This window comes from Camelus dromedarius, chromosome 14, assembly GCF_036321535.1.
Source record: "Camelus dromedarius isolate mCamDro1 chromosome 14, mCamDro1.pat, whole genome shotgun sequence".
Classification (NCBI taxonomy): domain Eukaryota; kingdom Metazoa; phylum Chordata; class Mammalia; order Artiodactyla; family Camelidae; genus Camelus; species Camelus dromedarius.
The window spans coordinates 62,898,496-62,910,726 of record NC_087449.1 but is presented as its reverse complement, the minus strand read 5'-3'; the positions used below and the strand labels follow the sequence as shown (position 1 = coordinate 62,910,726).

Genomic DNA, 12,231 nt, shown 5'->3' with positions numbered 1-12,231 from the left:
CATTTAATCTTCATAAAGACCCTCCAAAGTTGGCATGATCTGTCCCTGAGAGGACTAAGCTGGGAAAGGTGAAGGCATGTCGTATGGGGGTCTCAATGCGGGGGGGGCCCTGCTGCAGGACTAGGGAGCTGCTTCATTGTTTGGCTTCTGGCTTGTTTCCAGTTTTGTTGGTGATTATAAACCACCGCTGGGGCAGGCTGATGGCTTTCTTTCCAGTTATTTCCTGAGGGTGTGTCCCTGAAGAGGGATTACTGGGTCAAAGTGTGTGAGGCTTCCACTGCCAGATGGCTCTTGAGAAAGAGGGAACCGGTTCACAGGGCACGAACAGCTGCATTCCTGTTTACCCAAGTCCTCTCCAAGCCTGCATTTTATCATTTTTATTTATGCTGACTTGTTACTTTGTCACATACACGCCCGCCCCTTCCCTGTCAATGACTTGCTGCCAAATCACCGTTGGCTGTTTGCAAAACTGAAAATTCACTCTCAAGGGGTGAAGATTTGGCTTCACTGACATCATTTAAAAGAATGTGCCTCCAGCCAGAGACTGTTTCTCAGAGTGGCAGCTTGGGCAGTGGACAGTGGCCACGTCGTGGGAGGAGCCACGGTCTCCCAAGGTGACTGCTTTGCTGGGAGCAGCAGTGACCAGATTTGTTAAATCAAGAGTCAAGAATTGTGTCATTTTACACATGTGCTTCTTTTGACCATTATTCTGGTCCATTTCCCCTTTAGACACTTCACCTGCTGATGGTTGTTTACAAGGTACAGGTGAGAGTGTCCCCCAGCCAGACCTAGTGCCCACACAACAGGTTCGGACGGCCAGGCTTGTTTGTGTCATCATGGTTGGTTGGCCTCCAGTGAGTGGTTCAGCTAGGACTCAGGGATGAGCAGCTGAGATCACTCTTGCGTTCCGGGGACAACTTAGCTGGCATCCTGGCCTCTTCGTAGCGGATTTCTCTGGTTAGGTCTGTGCACGGAACAGCAGCGAAAGCCGGGTCTCCTCAGGTGGGCTCCTGGGGAGCCGTAGAGGCTGTGCCTACCCAGAGGACGCTCAGCGCTTGGGAGCTGGCTTGCCCTGGCATAGACAGGTGCCTGCGCACCACCTCCAGCTTTCCTGGGTGGCCATCGGGCCGTGGTTAACTGTCAACATTCGCTTGGCCATGACCTGGCGCCCTGTTTGATATGAGAGGAAAGTTGGAGTGGAGGGTGGAGTTTGGGATGAGAGGATCTCGGTTGTGCTCTAAGGATCGTTGCGTCTCGAGCCCTCCAAAGGGTAGGATTGCAGGGGTTGGGATGACCAGTGAGCAGGCTGGTCGCCTGGGCTCTTTCAGGGACACATGATAGAAAATTGAACCCTCATTGGTCTGAGCCAGAAGGGGTGGGTTCAGGCATATCCGACGCGGGGCTTAGAAAATGTCCTCAGGACCCATCACCGGCTCTCTATCACCCTGCCCTGGGGTCCTCGCTGTGAGTTTCACACAGTGCTCTGGGGAGTTCTGGCCTCTCCAGCCCCTGGCAGTCACCAGGTGGTGGCAGCAGCCAGGGACCAACTGCTGACCCAGTGGAAGCCTCTTCGGCTCCAGCTGGGGTGAGCGCCCCTTCGGAACCACTGCTGTGTGTGGGTAGCGGTGGGTGTGCTGGGCGGGGGTCCCTGGGCTGATGGGCTTAGTGGCTGGGAGAGAGGTGGTTCCCCAGTTCTCTGAACGCTGCTGGGAAGTGAGCGCCTGTGCCCTAGGTCCGGGGGATGGGCGCTGGCCCTGAAACCCATCCGCTGTTCTCCAGACTGAGGACCTGACAAGCGCCAGTTACCACCCAGGGGCGGAGGCACTGGGCAGGCCAGGCAGCTGACAGACCCCCCTTGGTGAAGTCACGGCTCTTTTTCTTCTTGCAGATTCCAGGCCCGGGAGGAACCCTGCAGTAAGTAGTACCCCCTTGCCCCCACCCCAGCTTTGTGCCCCTAAATCTGACTCCGTTCCCAGCAGATCTGCTGGTTCTGAGAGCAACCGGGTAGCTCCGTCCCCTCCCACAGGCCCCAGGTGCGAGCTCCCCCTTCAAGTTCAGGCAAGTCTGCCCCACAGAGGGAGCCCTGAGCACAGCGGGAGCCCTGAGCACAGCGGGGCCTTGGCCAGGCCCTGTCCGAGAAAGGGAGCCCCATCTGCACGCACAGCAGCCTCGGCTCCTGGCTCAGCCCGCCGGGGACTTCCAGAAGGGCCTGCCAGACCGTGGACTTGGTTCTGGCTGCTTGGGTGCCAGGTGTGGTCTGGGAAAGGCTGCGTTTATTTTTCCCTTTCTCCTCCCCTCCCCCAGGCATCTCATCCTCAAAGCTGGGATGTTAGGTCAGTAGCACCAACTTTTGCAACTTCAGCTATCACGAATGGAGCCCTCGGCACCCGGCTTTGTGCTTTCTCGAAGTTATCCCGGGTAGTCCTTACAATGCACAGAGTTCAGTACTGGTTTCCCGTTGTATTACAGTGGAAACAGAGGCCCAGACAGGAAAGGTGGTCCCACAGTTGGAAAGTAGATCAACTAGGATTTGAGCCCTGGTTTGTGTGACTCCAAAGCCAGTGCTCTGAACTGTTACCCTGAGCTGCCTCCTAGTAAGAGCATCTTCATGGACCTTTTATGAAGCACTCGCTGTGCGCAGGCGCTGCACTGGGTGGCGGGGGGTTTGGGGGGCTTTGCTGATCCTGTGACCACCCAGGGCGGTGTGCATATACCAGGTCCTCACTGGGCTTTTCCTGGTGCCCTGGTGTGTGCCAGCCTCCCAGGGGCTGTGAGGATGGGTGGGGGGGTGGGGGCGGGTAGCCGGGGCACCACCCTCTGCAGCTGGGTGGGGGGATGCAGGACAAAGCACTCCATGCCTCCCGGTCTCAGGTGTGTATGGTTCACTCATTTTACTTTCACGTATCAATTCTTCCTTTACTTTCTTTTAACTCAAACATTCACACATGAGAAACATTTCCATCCTTTATTTTTAAACATAATAGATGGAGCCACAATATGAGTTCAGTTTCAAATCATGGGAGATCGCATTCAAAGAGGCTTAGGTCACACAAGTTGCTGTTACAATACCGAGAAATTTCATGAGAAAGGTATTTAATGTTTTATACGGTAATCAAGTATCTGTGGCCACGCGAGCCAATGCATTAACAGCAACTGGTTTAAAAATGCCGTCTTTTGGACTTCAAATTATTTTAAAAGAATATTCAGGATTACACAGCTAGACTTTATGAATTACTCAGACTCATTCCATTTTGAAGGCTGGAGGTAAATTGTATTTACATCAGAACATTTCATGAGGCCACTCCTCCTTGGCACTTACCTATGAAATTCAAAAACGAAACCAACCAACATTTTCCTGAAGACATAGCTATTTTAAGAATACATTAGTGTTGTCATCAAAGACTGCTGTCCCAGGAGGTCAGGGCCAGGGAGTTGGGGTGGGCCTGGCACCGACACAGAGACTGTTGCTAAAGAGCATGAATTCCAGAGTGAGATGCCGGCGTTCCGGAGTTTGGCTCCCGGACACTTGCTTACTAACCCTGGGCAAATTATTTGACTCCTCTGTGCCTCAGTTTCCTGATCTGTAGAATGGGGAAGGTACTGATATGAGCCACCTTGGTTGTAAGGTTGGCGGTGGTTGTAAGGGTTAACGTACAGCAAGGGCCACACACATGGTCAATGTGGTCGGCGATGCTGGCCACCATCCTTCAGCACTAGTTAAAAGCAACACGACTTCACGGGGTCGCCACATGCAGGGTCATCAGGCTACAAGACTGAGAAGTCCGGGGTATTCATATGATGGCTTGAAAGCAGAGGGAGACTCACTGGGGTCTATGAAGATGAAGAAACAGGGGCTCCCCGATTCAGATCCTGGGGGAGGCTGGGCATCTTTCTTCAGCACCATCTCCTCTGCGCCCACAGCAGCTGATCAGGAGCATATCGGTGGCAGAGCCGGGCACAGAGGAGCTGGGGTTGCTGAGCCCCCAAGCTGCAGAGATGTGCCCCACCGTGGGGGCAGCTGGCCTGGAGAGCCTGCGGCTGCTGGAGGCCAGCCCGGCCAGCAGCCCTTCATCCCCCACCGACCTTCCTGAGCCCCGGGGGACCACGGAGTGTACCAACAACAGGATCGGTGAGTCAGCCTGTCTGAGGCATCCTGGGGGTGCTCGGGGGGCAGGGGGAGATAGACGCTGAGGCCTGGGGACTGGAGGCCCAGCGAGGAATAGGTGTGGGTTCCCCCACCGGCCCCCACAGGTAGGAGATGCTTTTAGTGAAGGAGTTAAACCATTCTCAGGGGTGTCATGCAGATGGCTCCGCATCTTCATCCTCCTTTATGTTTCTATAAAACAAGAAGAGCAGTCGTTTTTTAGAAGTTTTTTTTTTGTAAGGGGGGGTAATTAATTTTACTTATTCATGTATCTTTTAATGGAGGTACTGGGGATGGAACCCAGGACCTCGTGCATGCTAAGTATGCGCTCTACCACTGAGCTACACCCTCCGCCTAGAATAGCAATAGTTCTGATGTCACAGGGCCGCTGTGAGAATTGGTGAAGTGACGCACCTTAAGTTGTCTTGGTGGCTGGGGGCTCCCTCTGCCCGGTGCCTGCTGTTATTAGAGGGGCAGTGAACCCCACTCCAGCCCCCATGAAGAGCCCCTCTGAGGGGAACAGGAGGGAGATGCCAGGGACAGCAGAGCTGCCGCTTGGCTGACACACTGGGGCGCTGCGCATGTCACCTCTTGACACATTCTGAGGATGGCGTCCTTCCCTCCTTTTTACAATTGGGGAAACAGAGGTCAGAGGGGAGAGGTGGTTTTCCCCAGTCATACAGCTACAGCTACCAAGTAGCAGAGCAGAGACTCACCCCCATGTCGACGGGCTCCGAAAGCCCTGCTTCGTCCACACCACCACCCCGCTGTGGGGCCCGGAGGCCCGCGCCCCCGAACCACAGTCACTCTCCAACTGGGACCCATGGGCCTCCCTGCCTCCTCTCCCACTTTTCTCCTTCCTGCTACAGTCTGTGTTTCTCCCAAAATGCAGACCTGTCCCTATTACAGCCCCGCTTGAAATCTTCCAGGGGGTCCCTGTTACTTTCAGGATGAATTCCAGGCTTCTTATGCTGGCATTCAAGGCTGTGACAAGCTGCCTGCTCCCCACCAGACTCCCCTGCTTCCCAGCCCTACAGGTCTGCTCCTCCCGTTCCCTGGCAGCCTCCTAATTCACGGAGCCTTCTCTCACAGCTAAGCTTCTCCGTGGGAGTTGCTTCCTCACCTGAAACAGCCCACGCCTTTGAAACTAGTTAATTCCTGATGTCTTGAGGACCCTTCTTATTTGCCTCCTCCTCTAGGAAGCCTTCCCTGCCCTCTCCATCTCCTGTCTAGGAGATGCCCCGCTTCTGTGCTCCCCCAGACCCCGGGTCTTCCCACCTAGAGTCCTCAGGACCCAGCAGTGTGATTGTGTCTGTAGCCCTCCCCCCGCCCCCCTCACCTGGCTGTGAGCTCCAGGGGGCAGGGCCTTGGTGACTCCATCTCTGCCTTCTCTGGAGGGCTGACCATCACTGAGATAGTACCAGAGAGGCATCTGTGTTTGTCTTCCACATTTCTGGGGTAGGTGTCGGTGGATAGAACTCTTCAGGGCAGAGTCTGTCCCATCAAACTGAGACTTTTGGAATTGTAGCTTTCAGCAAGTTTATTTGCAAAGAATGTATTTTGGGAAATACTGCCAAAGGCATTGCTACCAATTTCCTAAGAAGTCCTAATTTGAACATTTGAGTCCATGCTGAGTGCAGTGCCTGGAAGTGCTGGGGTGTGGCCCTGGGAGTGTCTGGGGGGGAGGGGGGAGGGAGGCACCAGGCTCCCAGGTGGGCCAGGGCGGGCTTGGGCAGCGTGGCCTGTACTTAAGCCTCGCTGGTGAGCAAGGTGGTGGGGAGGGAAGGCCTTGAAGCTTCTCTTGGGACACTGAAGAGACTGAGCCCTTCGTCCTCCGGACACCTCCCCAGAGGAGCGGCCCTTTGTCCAGCTCCCAAGGGGACCAAACTCCAGTTATGCTTCACCCCCTAGCCCTGGGCACCAGGCGGGGGGGCCCCTTCCCCTCACCTTCATGACCCCTCCCCACCAAGACAACTTTCTTGGATTCTGGAGCCCTGGATGGGGCAGGAAGTCCAAGCAACTTCTGGAAGGCCCTCCCCCTCCCAAATGGGGAGAAGGTAGCCCTGTGATGGGGGACAGAGCCCCAGGAATCAGGACCCGAGGACTCTGAGGGGGTGAGAGTCTGGCCCCCAGCTTTGGCCTCTTCTTCCTGGACAAACTCACTCCGCTTCTCTCACACCCTACTTCTGTCCATCTGTCTGTCTGTCATCCCCTGTAGCCCTGTCTGGCCTCCTCTGTGCTCTCTCTCACCTCCTGGAGTCCCCTCTCCCTCACCACCTCTGGCTCCCATCTTCTGCCAGACCCTCTGGTCAAGGGCCCTGCAGGCCTTGATGGAGGGGTGGTGGGGCCTGAGTCCCTGTTTTCTTTTTTGGTGTCGGGGGGCACCCGGCCCACAGTTTCAAGCTGGTAGCCCTCTCTCTAGTCCTTACTTCTGTTTTGAACACTTCTCTCTTTCCTGGAGGTATTAAAAACCAAAACAGAAGAGCTGGCATTATGCAATGGGGTTGAGGGTACAGGGATCCTGAGTTCCTTGCCCCACCCTAGTTCTTAAGTTCCTTCTTGAGCTTCCCCATTCAGACTCCGGAGAGAGACCCAGGGCTGAGCTGCTGGGAGCTGGGACTCTGCCCTGAGCCCAAGGTCATCAGACGCTGGGCTGCTGGTGTTTGGAATCAGCTGACCCAGGTGAAGGCCAGGCTCCCCACTTCCCAGCTTCTTGGGCAGGTGACTTAGCTCCCTCAAGCCTGGCAGCAGGTGTCAGAGGACCACAGGGGATCAGGCCTCTGATGGGCTGGGCTGGGTACTCATCCAAGCAGTACGTACAAACGGTCCTCCTGCATGCCCCGCAGGCACAGGCAGGAGACTGGCAGTAAACACCGAGATATACTGGCCCCTGCAACCTGTCCAAATCACCGGCTGCTGGTGACTATTAACAGGGCAGGGCTGTGGTTTCTGTAGGGTGTGACCGACTGTCTGGGTTTTCCTGGACTGAAGAGATCCTGGGATGCGGAGCTTCCACTACTAAAACCGGGACCATCCCAGGCACACCGGGACAAGGTGTGCCCCGGGTTTCTGCCTTAGGCACGTGGACAGGAGTGGAGAGGCTGGCCGGGTGGGGTGGGAGTTTCTTTGGGGATTTCTGCTAACTACCTGGTGACGTTGGGCAGGTCATTTAACGTCTCTGGGCTTCAGGTTCTTTATCGGTAAGTGGGGATAAGAACAGACTATCTACCTGGCAGAAGTGATGTGAGGATTCAGGAGCTAACGTGTGGGAAGTGTCTGGAACGGCGTCCAGCACAGGCTGAACTCCGAGTGCTCCCCGGTGCTGTTGGTGTTGGTGTCATTCCCCGAGTTCTCTCCCGATGCTGTTCTCTCTGTCCCTGCCCCGGCCCTGCAGAAGGGTAGAGAGAATCATGAACATTACAATAAGTGGGCAGCTCCTTAACTCCTCAGCACACAGTTCCTAGCTGTTTTATCTCCTTTGAGCCTCAGGACACCTGTGAAGTTGGCAAGGCTTACTGTGTATCAGAGAGGTTGTGTCATCTGCCTGAGGTCACACAGCAGGAGTGGTGGTGCTGGGACTCGGCCCCTCCTCAGCCTCCTTGCTTCCATCCAGCTGGGGCTCTGGTCTCCTCACCTCCCCCACCCTTCTGCCTTGCAGAAAACATCTACATCATGAAGGCTGACACCGTGATCGTGGGGACGGTGAAGACCGAAGTGCCCGAGGGCCAGGGCCTGGTGGGGCCGGCGGGGTCTGAGTTTGAGGAGGGTCTGGAAGTGGACTATGCCCCCCACTACCCCGAGCAGGAGACAGAACCACCTCTGGGCAGCTGCGGGGACGTCATGTTCTCAGTGGAGGAGGAAGGAAAGGAAGACCCCTTGCCCACGACCGACTCTGGGAAATGAGGCTTGGCCTGGGCTGGGGCAGAGAAGGCAGCTGGGTGCCTCTGGGAGGCCAGGGTGGTGCTGGGGGCACCAAGCTGGTGGCAGAGGCCCGTCTGGCCTGAACTGGTTCCAGCATCCAGCAGTAGGCCCAGCCTGTCAAGGCAGGAGGTTCTGGTGGTTTGTACCTGCATCCTCACCCGGCTGCCCCCTGACCCAGACCCCAGGGGAGCCCGGGCCCGCGCAGTAGAGACACCCAGGGGGCTGTGTCTGAATGGCAGTGGTTGTCGGGGCAACAGACAGTTGGCAGGAACTGGGCCCCCTGCCTTCTGCTGCTGCCAAGGAGATGCCCTGGAACCGTGGGTGTCAGACACACGCACACAGGGCGGAGGGGAGGCTGCGAGGCACGTACCCCTGTGTCTCTTCCTGTCGCCGTGGCCTCAGGAGTGATGCCCGCCAGCTGCCCCCAGTTACTGTGAATGTGGCCCCTGTGGGCACTGAGCCAGCGCCTGCGGTTGTTTCTCCTGAGTCAAAAGGAAAGTCAAGAGATGGGGTGTCGTCCGTCTGCCGCGTCCTGGCCGCAGCTGCAGCACTGCTTTGTGCGGACGTGAGCCCCCAGTCTGGCTTCCAGCCCTGCGCGGGCTGCTGGGACCCTCCTGGGGCTGCCAGTTCTCTGCTCTGTAGCCTCCATGGTGGGCCCAGGGCGGAGGACCACGTCACTGTCCCTGCCGCAGGAGGCATCTCAGGACCCAGATATCTGCAGACCCTCAACAGCAGTGGTGCCCCTCTCTGGTCGGAGACCTGCCCGGCCAGCTGTTGCCCGGAGAAGGGCCTGCTCTGCTTTGCCTAGGGGCTTCCTGCCCTCTTGGAGAAGGGGAACCAGGGGCTCTTCTTGGGTCCTGGCTTGCCCTGTGGGCACCATGCCCTCTGTCTTGGGCAATGAAGATCTCCCTAGGTCAGCCATGTGCACAGATCCTGGTGGCACCAGGCCCTGCCTCTGGCTCCAACCACTCAGCCCCCATGACTGGGATGTGGATGGTTTCACGTGGACGGTCTGCCAGAAAAGAAAGCCTTTAGCAGTTCAATTTGGACTGCAGGACTTTTGCGCTTCGGCTTTCAGACTCATGTCAACAAGTGGCTTTGGAAATAAGTGGCCATGACACGTCTCGGGCACGGAGTTGCAGGCAGCCCAGAGGCTGCTGGAATTACCCGCTGGAAGCCAGGCCCCAGAAAGCTGCCATTTCCTCACCAGCCCACTGCTCTCGGGAGGAAGTTGAGGCTGGGTCAGGAATCACAAGGGTAGTTTCTGAAACAACTCAGATGTTTTGGGGAAAGTTGGAGAGAGGCTGGACACTCTGGGAGCCGGTTTACATCAGCACCTGAAGTTTATGTGGGATGGACCATATTTGCCAAAATGCCCTGGGCAAGGACAGTGTAGGGGCTCGGCTGTCCTCTGTGACTTGAGGATATTGACACGTGGTTAATGGAATGAAGTATTCTTTCGGCCAAGGGACCTTCACAGAACTTTGATCCTTTAAAAATTCATCAGGTCCCTTAAACACCAATCATAAGGCTCAGGAAATTCTCCCTGAGATTGGGAGTATCTGAGAACCACTGAACAGAAGGGTCCAAGCAATCGCTCTGCCCCCAGGATAGGGGATCCCCCTTCACCTCTAGGCTGCCAGCCTCTGGAGACTAGAAGCCCTCTATCTACTGGGACAGCCCATCCCACTGCCGGATGGAGACACTCCCTTTGTGTAACTCCTGCTGCCTGGTCCCAGGCCCACCCTTTGAGGGTCCTCAGGATAAAGCGTTTGGTGCTGAGGCTGCCTGTGGGTATTGGCAGGAGGAATCCCGAGTCTCTGCATGGCCTCCTCCCTCTGGGCTGGGTGGAGCAGCCCCACCGCTTGGGGAAAGGGAGTCACAAAGTAGCAGCGTGCATGCCCCAGCCTTAGAGGTCAGGGAGAGGCCTGAGGGGTAAATGTGAACCTCAGGCGACCAGCCAGAGCTGGGAGGAGCCGGCCTGCCTACCTGGCCACAACTCAGAGGCAGGTTGGGGCCTGCTCCTCACCACAGGCAGCTAGCCTGGGGCCCCCTCTGACTGTGGCTCCCCTGGAGGGTGGAGGAAGGAGACTGAGGGCCAGAGTCAGACCTCACCCACCCCACCCCCAGGACTCCAGCCCCTGCCCAGACCTCTTAGTCAGCCTGGCTGTTGAACCAGCCACTGCTTGTCATGTGATTGATCTGAAAGCCAGGGCAAATTCCCCTGCCCTGACCAGTGATGAGGAACCTCTCCTTAACCTCTGGCCGTTCTGATGTCCAGGTGGGCAGACAGACAAGGCCCCTGCTGCCCAGGGTAGCAGTTCCCAGGCTGTAAGGAACCTGCCCACATGTGCACACCGCTTTTCCTGAACAGTTGCCGTTGGGGAGTGACAGTAAGTGACTAGTGTCCTACTGAGACAGGAGGGAAGGGGGCAGGGTACAGCCATTCAAGGAATGACACAGCAATTAATACCAGACTGGTGGAAGATTCAACCCCTAGTAGGTCTTGAGGCTCAAGACAGTGGGAGATTTGACTCCCAGTAAACCTTGAGTTTCATTATACGCTTATTGTAATATATTAACATGGTGAATGACACTCCCACAGGCACCAAGACAGCTTCAAGGCTGACCGTAAAAGGTCAAAGAGTGGGCAGTGGCCCAATTCCTGGGAACCCCAGCCCCTTCCCCAGGGTAGTTGGGATAGTCCTCCCACTTGCTAGCATGTGAAGCTACTGAGCCCATAAAAACTGGCAACACCATGCCTCGTGGCCTCACTGGCTCCCTCGTCTTCAGAGACGGCCCGCACTCTGTGGAATGTGTACCTATTTTTACTTTAACCTGAGCACCCAGCCCCCAAACCTTGTGGCCTTTCTCTCGCCTTCTGAAACAGCCTGCACTCTATGCAGTATGTATCTCTCTAAATAAATCTACCTTTACTCAGCTGCGGCTCGCTCTTGAATTCTTTCTTGCACGAAGCCAAGGACCCACGCTTGGTGGGGCACGTCCCAGGGGCTCAACCGAGACCTGGGACACAGCCCTCCTCTTGCCCCACATTCATTTTTCCCGTATCACTACAGGAGCTATTGCATTCAAAGAAAATCCATTGTTTCCCAAGGCAGGCTTGTAGATTGTAAACTACGCTAGTTTTTAGAATCTCTAAGGCCAGGGCCAGTCCCTAAGATGGAACAAGAGCCTGAATCTCCAGAGCATCCTTCTCCGTCTCCATCCGTCCCCAGCCTTGAGAGCCTAAAGACCCCGTACGGCATCTCCTGCATCGTCTCTGTCCCACGGTCCCTGGGACCTGATTTGTTGGGCTGAACAGAAATGAAAACCTGTGCAGAGATGAGAAGCGGCTCTCTGGCCACAGGTTCTTGGGTGCCTTCTCTCCTTCCACCCGCTTCCTTGATTTTCCGTGTCCTCTAAGGCATAACAGCTGGAGAAGTGCAGGGTGGGAGATGCCGGGGTCAGGATGGGTGGAGGGAGGGATTCACAGGCAGGGCCCGAGAAATAACTCTTTAATGTGTCAATGTCCTTGGCTGGAAGCCAGGGTGAGACTAGCACAAGCTTTAGGGCAGCTCCTTGAAGGGGCCTAAGGAGAAGCTGGCGAGCCCCCCGTGGGCTCCTGCCCCCTGTCCCAGGACTGCTTAACTGGATCCGTGAACAAGGCCCTTCCTGAGTCAGATCATGCTCTGTGCTATGAGAAGCCCCAGTCAGGGGACTGTGGCACAGAGTCCAGAGGGCGGGCCAACTCTAGCCAGGTGGTCAGGGACGGCTTCTTAGAGGAGGTGTCCTTTGCGCTCCACCTGAGTGACTTGACAGGTGGGCGAGATGGGGACCTGTGAGCATCCCAAGAAGGCAAGGAAATGGCAAAGACCCCGAGGTGGGAATGCTCCCGGCCCTGAGGTTCAGGAAGCTCGTTGCCTGGTAGAAACATAGTGATCAGGGCGGACAAGAGAGGGAAGTGAGTAAGGTGGCCAGCGGGGCCAGATTACACATGGAGGGCCTGCTGGACCATTGTAAGGCGCTTGGATTTTATTGTAAATATTGTAAGAACATCAGTCTACGTTTATCTCTATTTTCTTCCTATTAGAACAATAAACATCCTGGTATTCTTTCAGTAATGGGCGTGAAAGGCAACCCAGGGGCAGCGAAGTTTGTTTTAACCT

The 12,231-nt window shown here is 56.1% G+C and overlaps 1 protein-coding gene across 1 annotated transcript in view; it reads left to right on the top strand.

The window, feature by feature from the left end:
* Positions 1 to 11,005, top strand: part of TNFRSF8 (TNF receptor superfamily member 8) — a 49,902-nt gene extending 38,897 nt beyond the window's left edge. Inside the window, exons 12-14 of the mRNA XM_031464081.2 lie at positions 1,889 to 1,914; positions 3,922 to 4,129; positions 7,803 to 11,005. Coding sequence (XP_031319941.2) covers positions 1,889 to 1,914; positions 3,922 to 4,129; positions 7,803 to 8,047 — 479 coding nt within the window. The 3' untranslated portion in view covers positions 8,048 to 11,005. The remainder of the gene's footprint in view (positions 1 to 1,888; positions 1,915 to 3,921; positions 4,130 to 7,802) is intronic.
* The last annotated feature ends 1,226 nt before the right edge of the window (positions 11,006 to 12,231 follow it).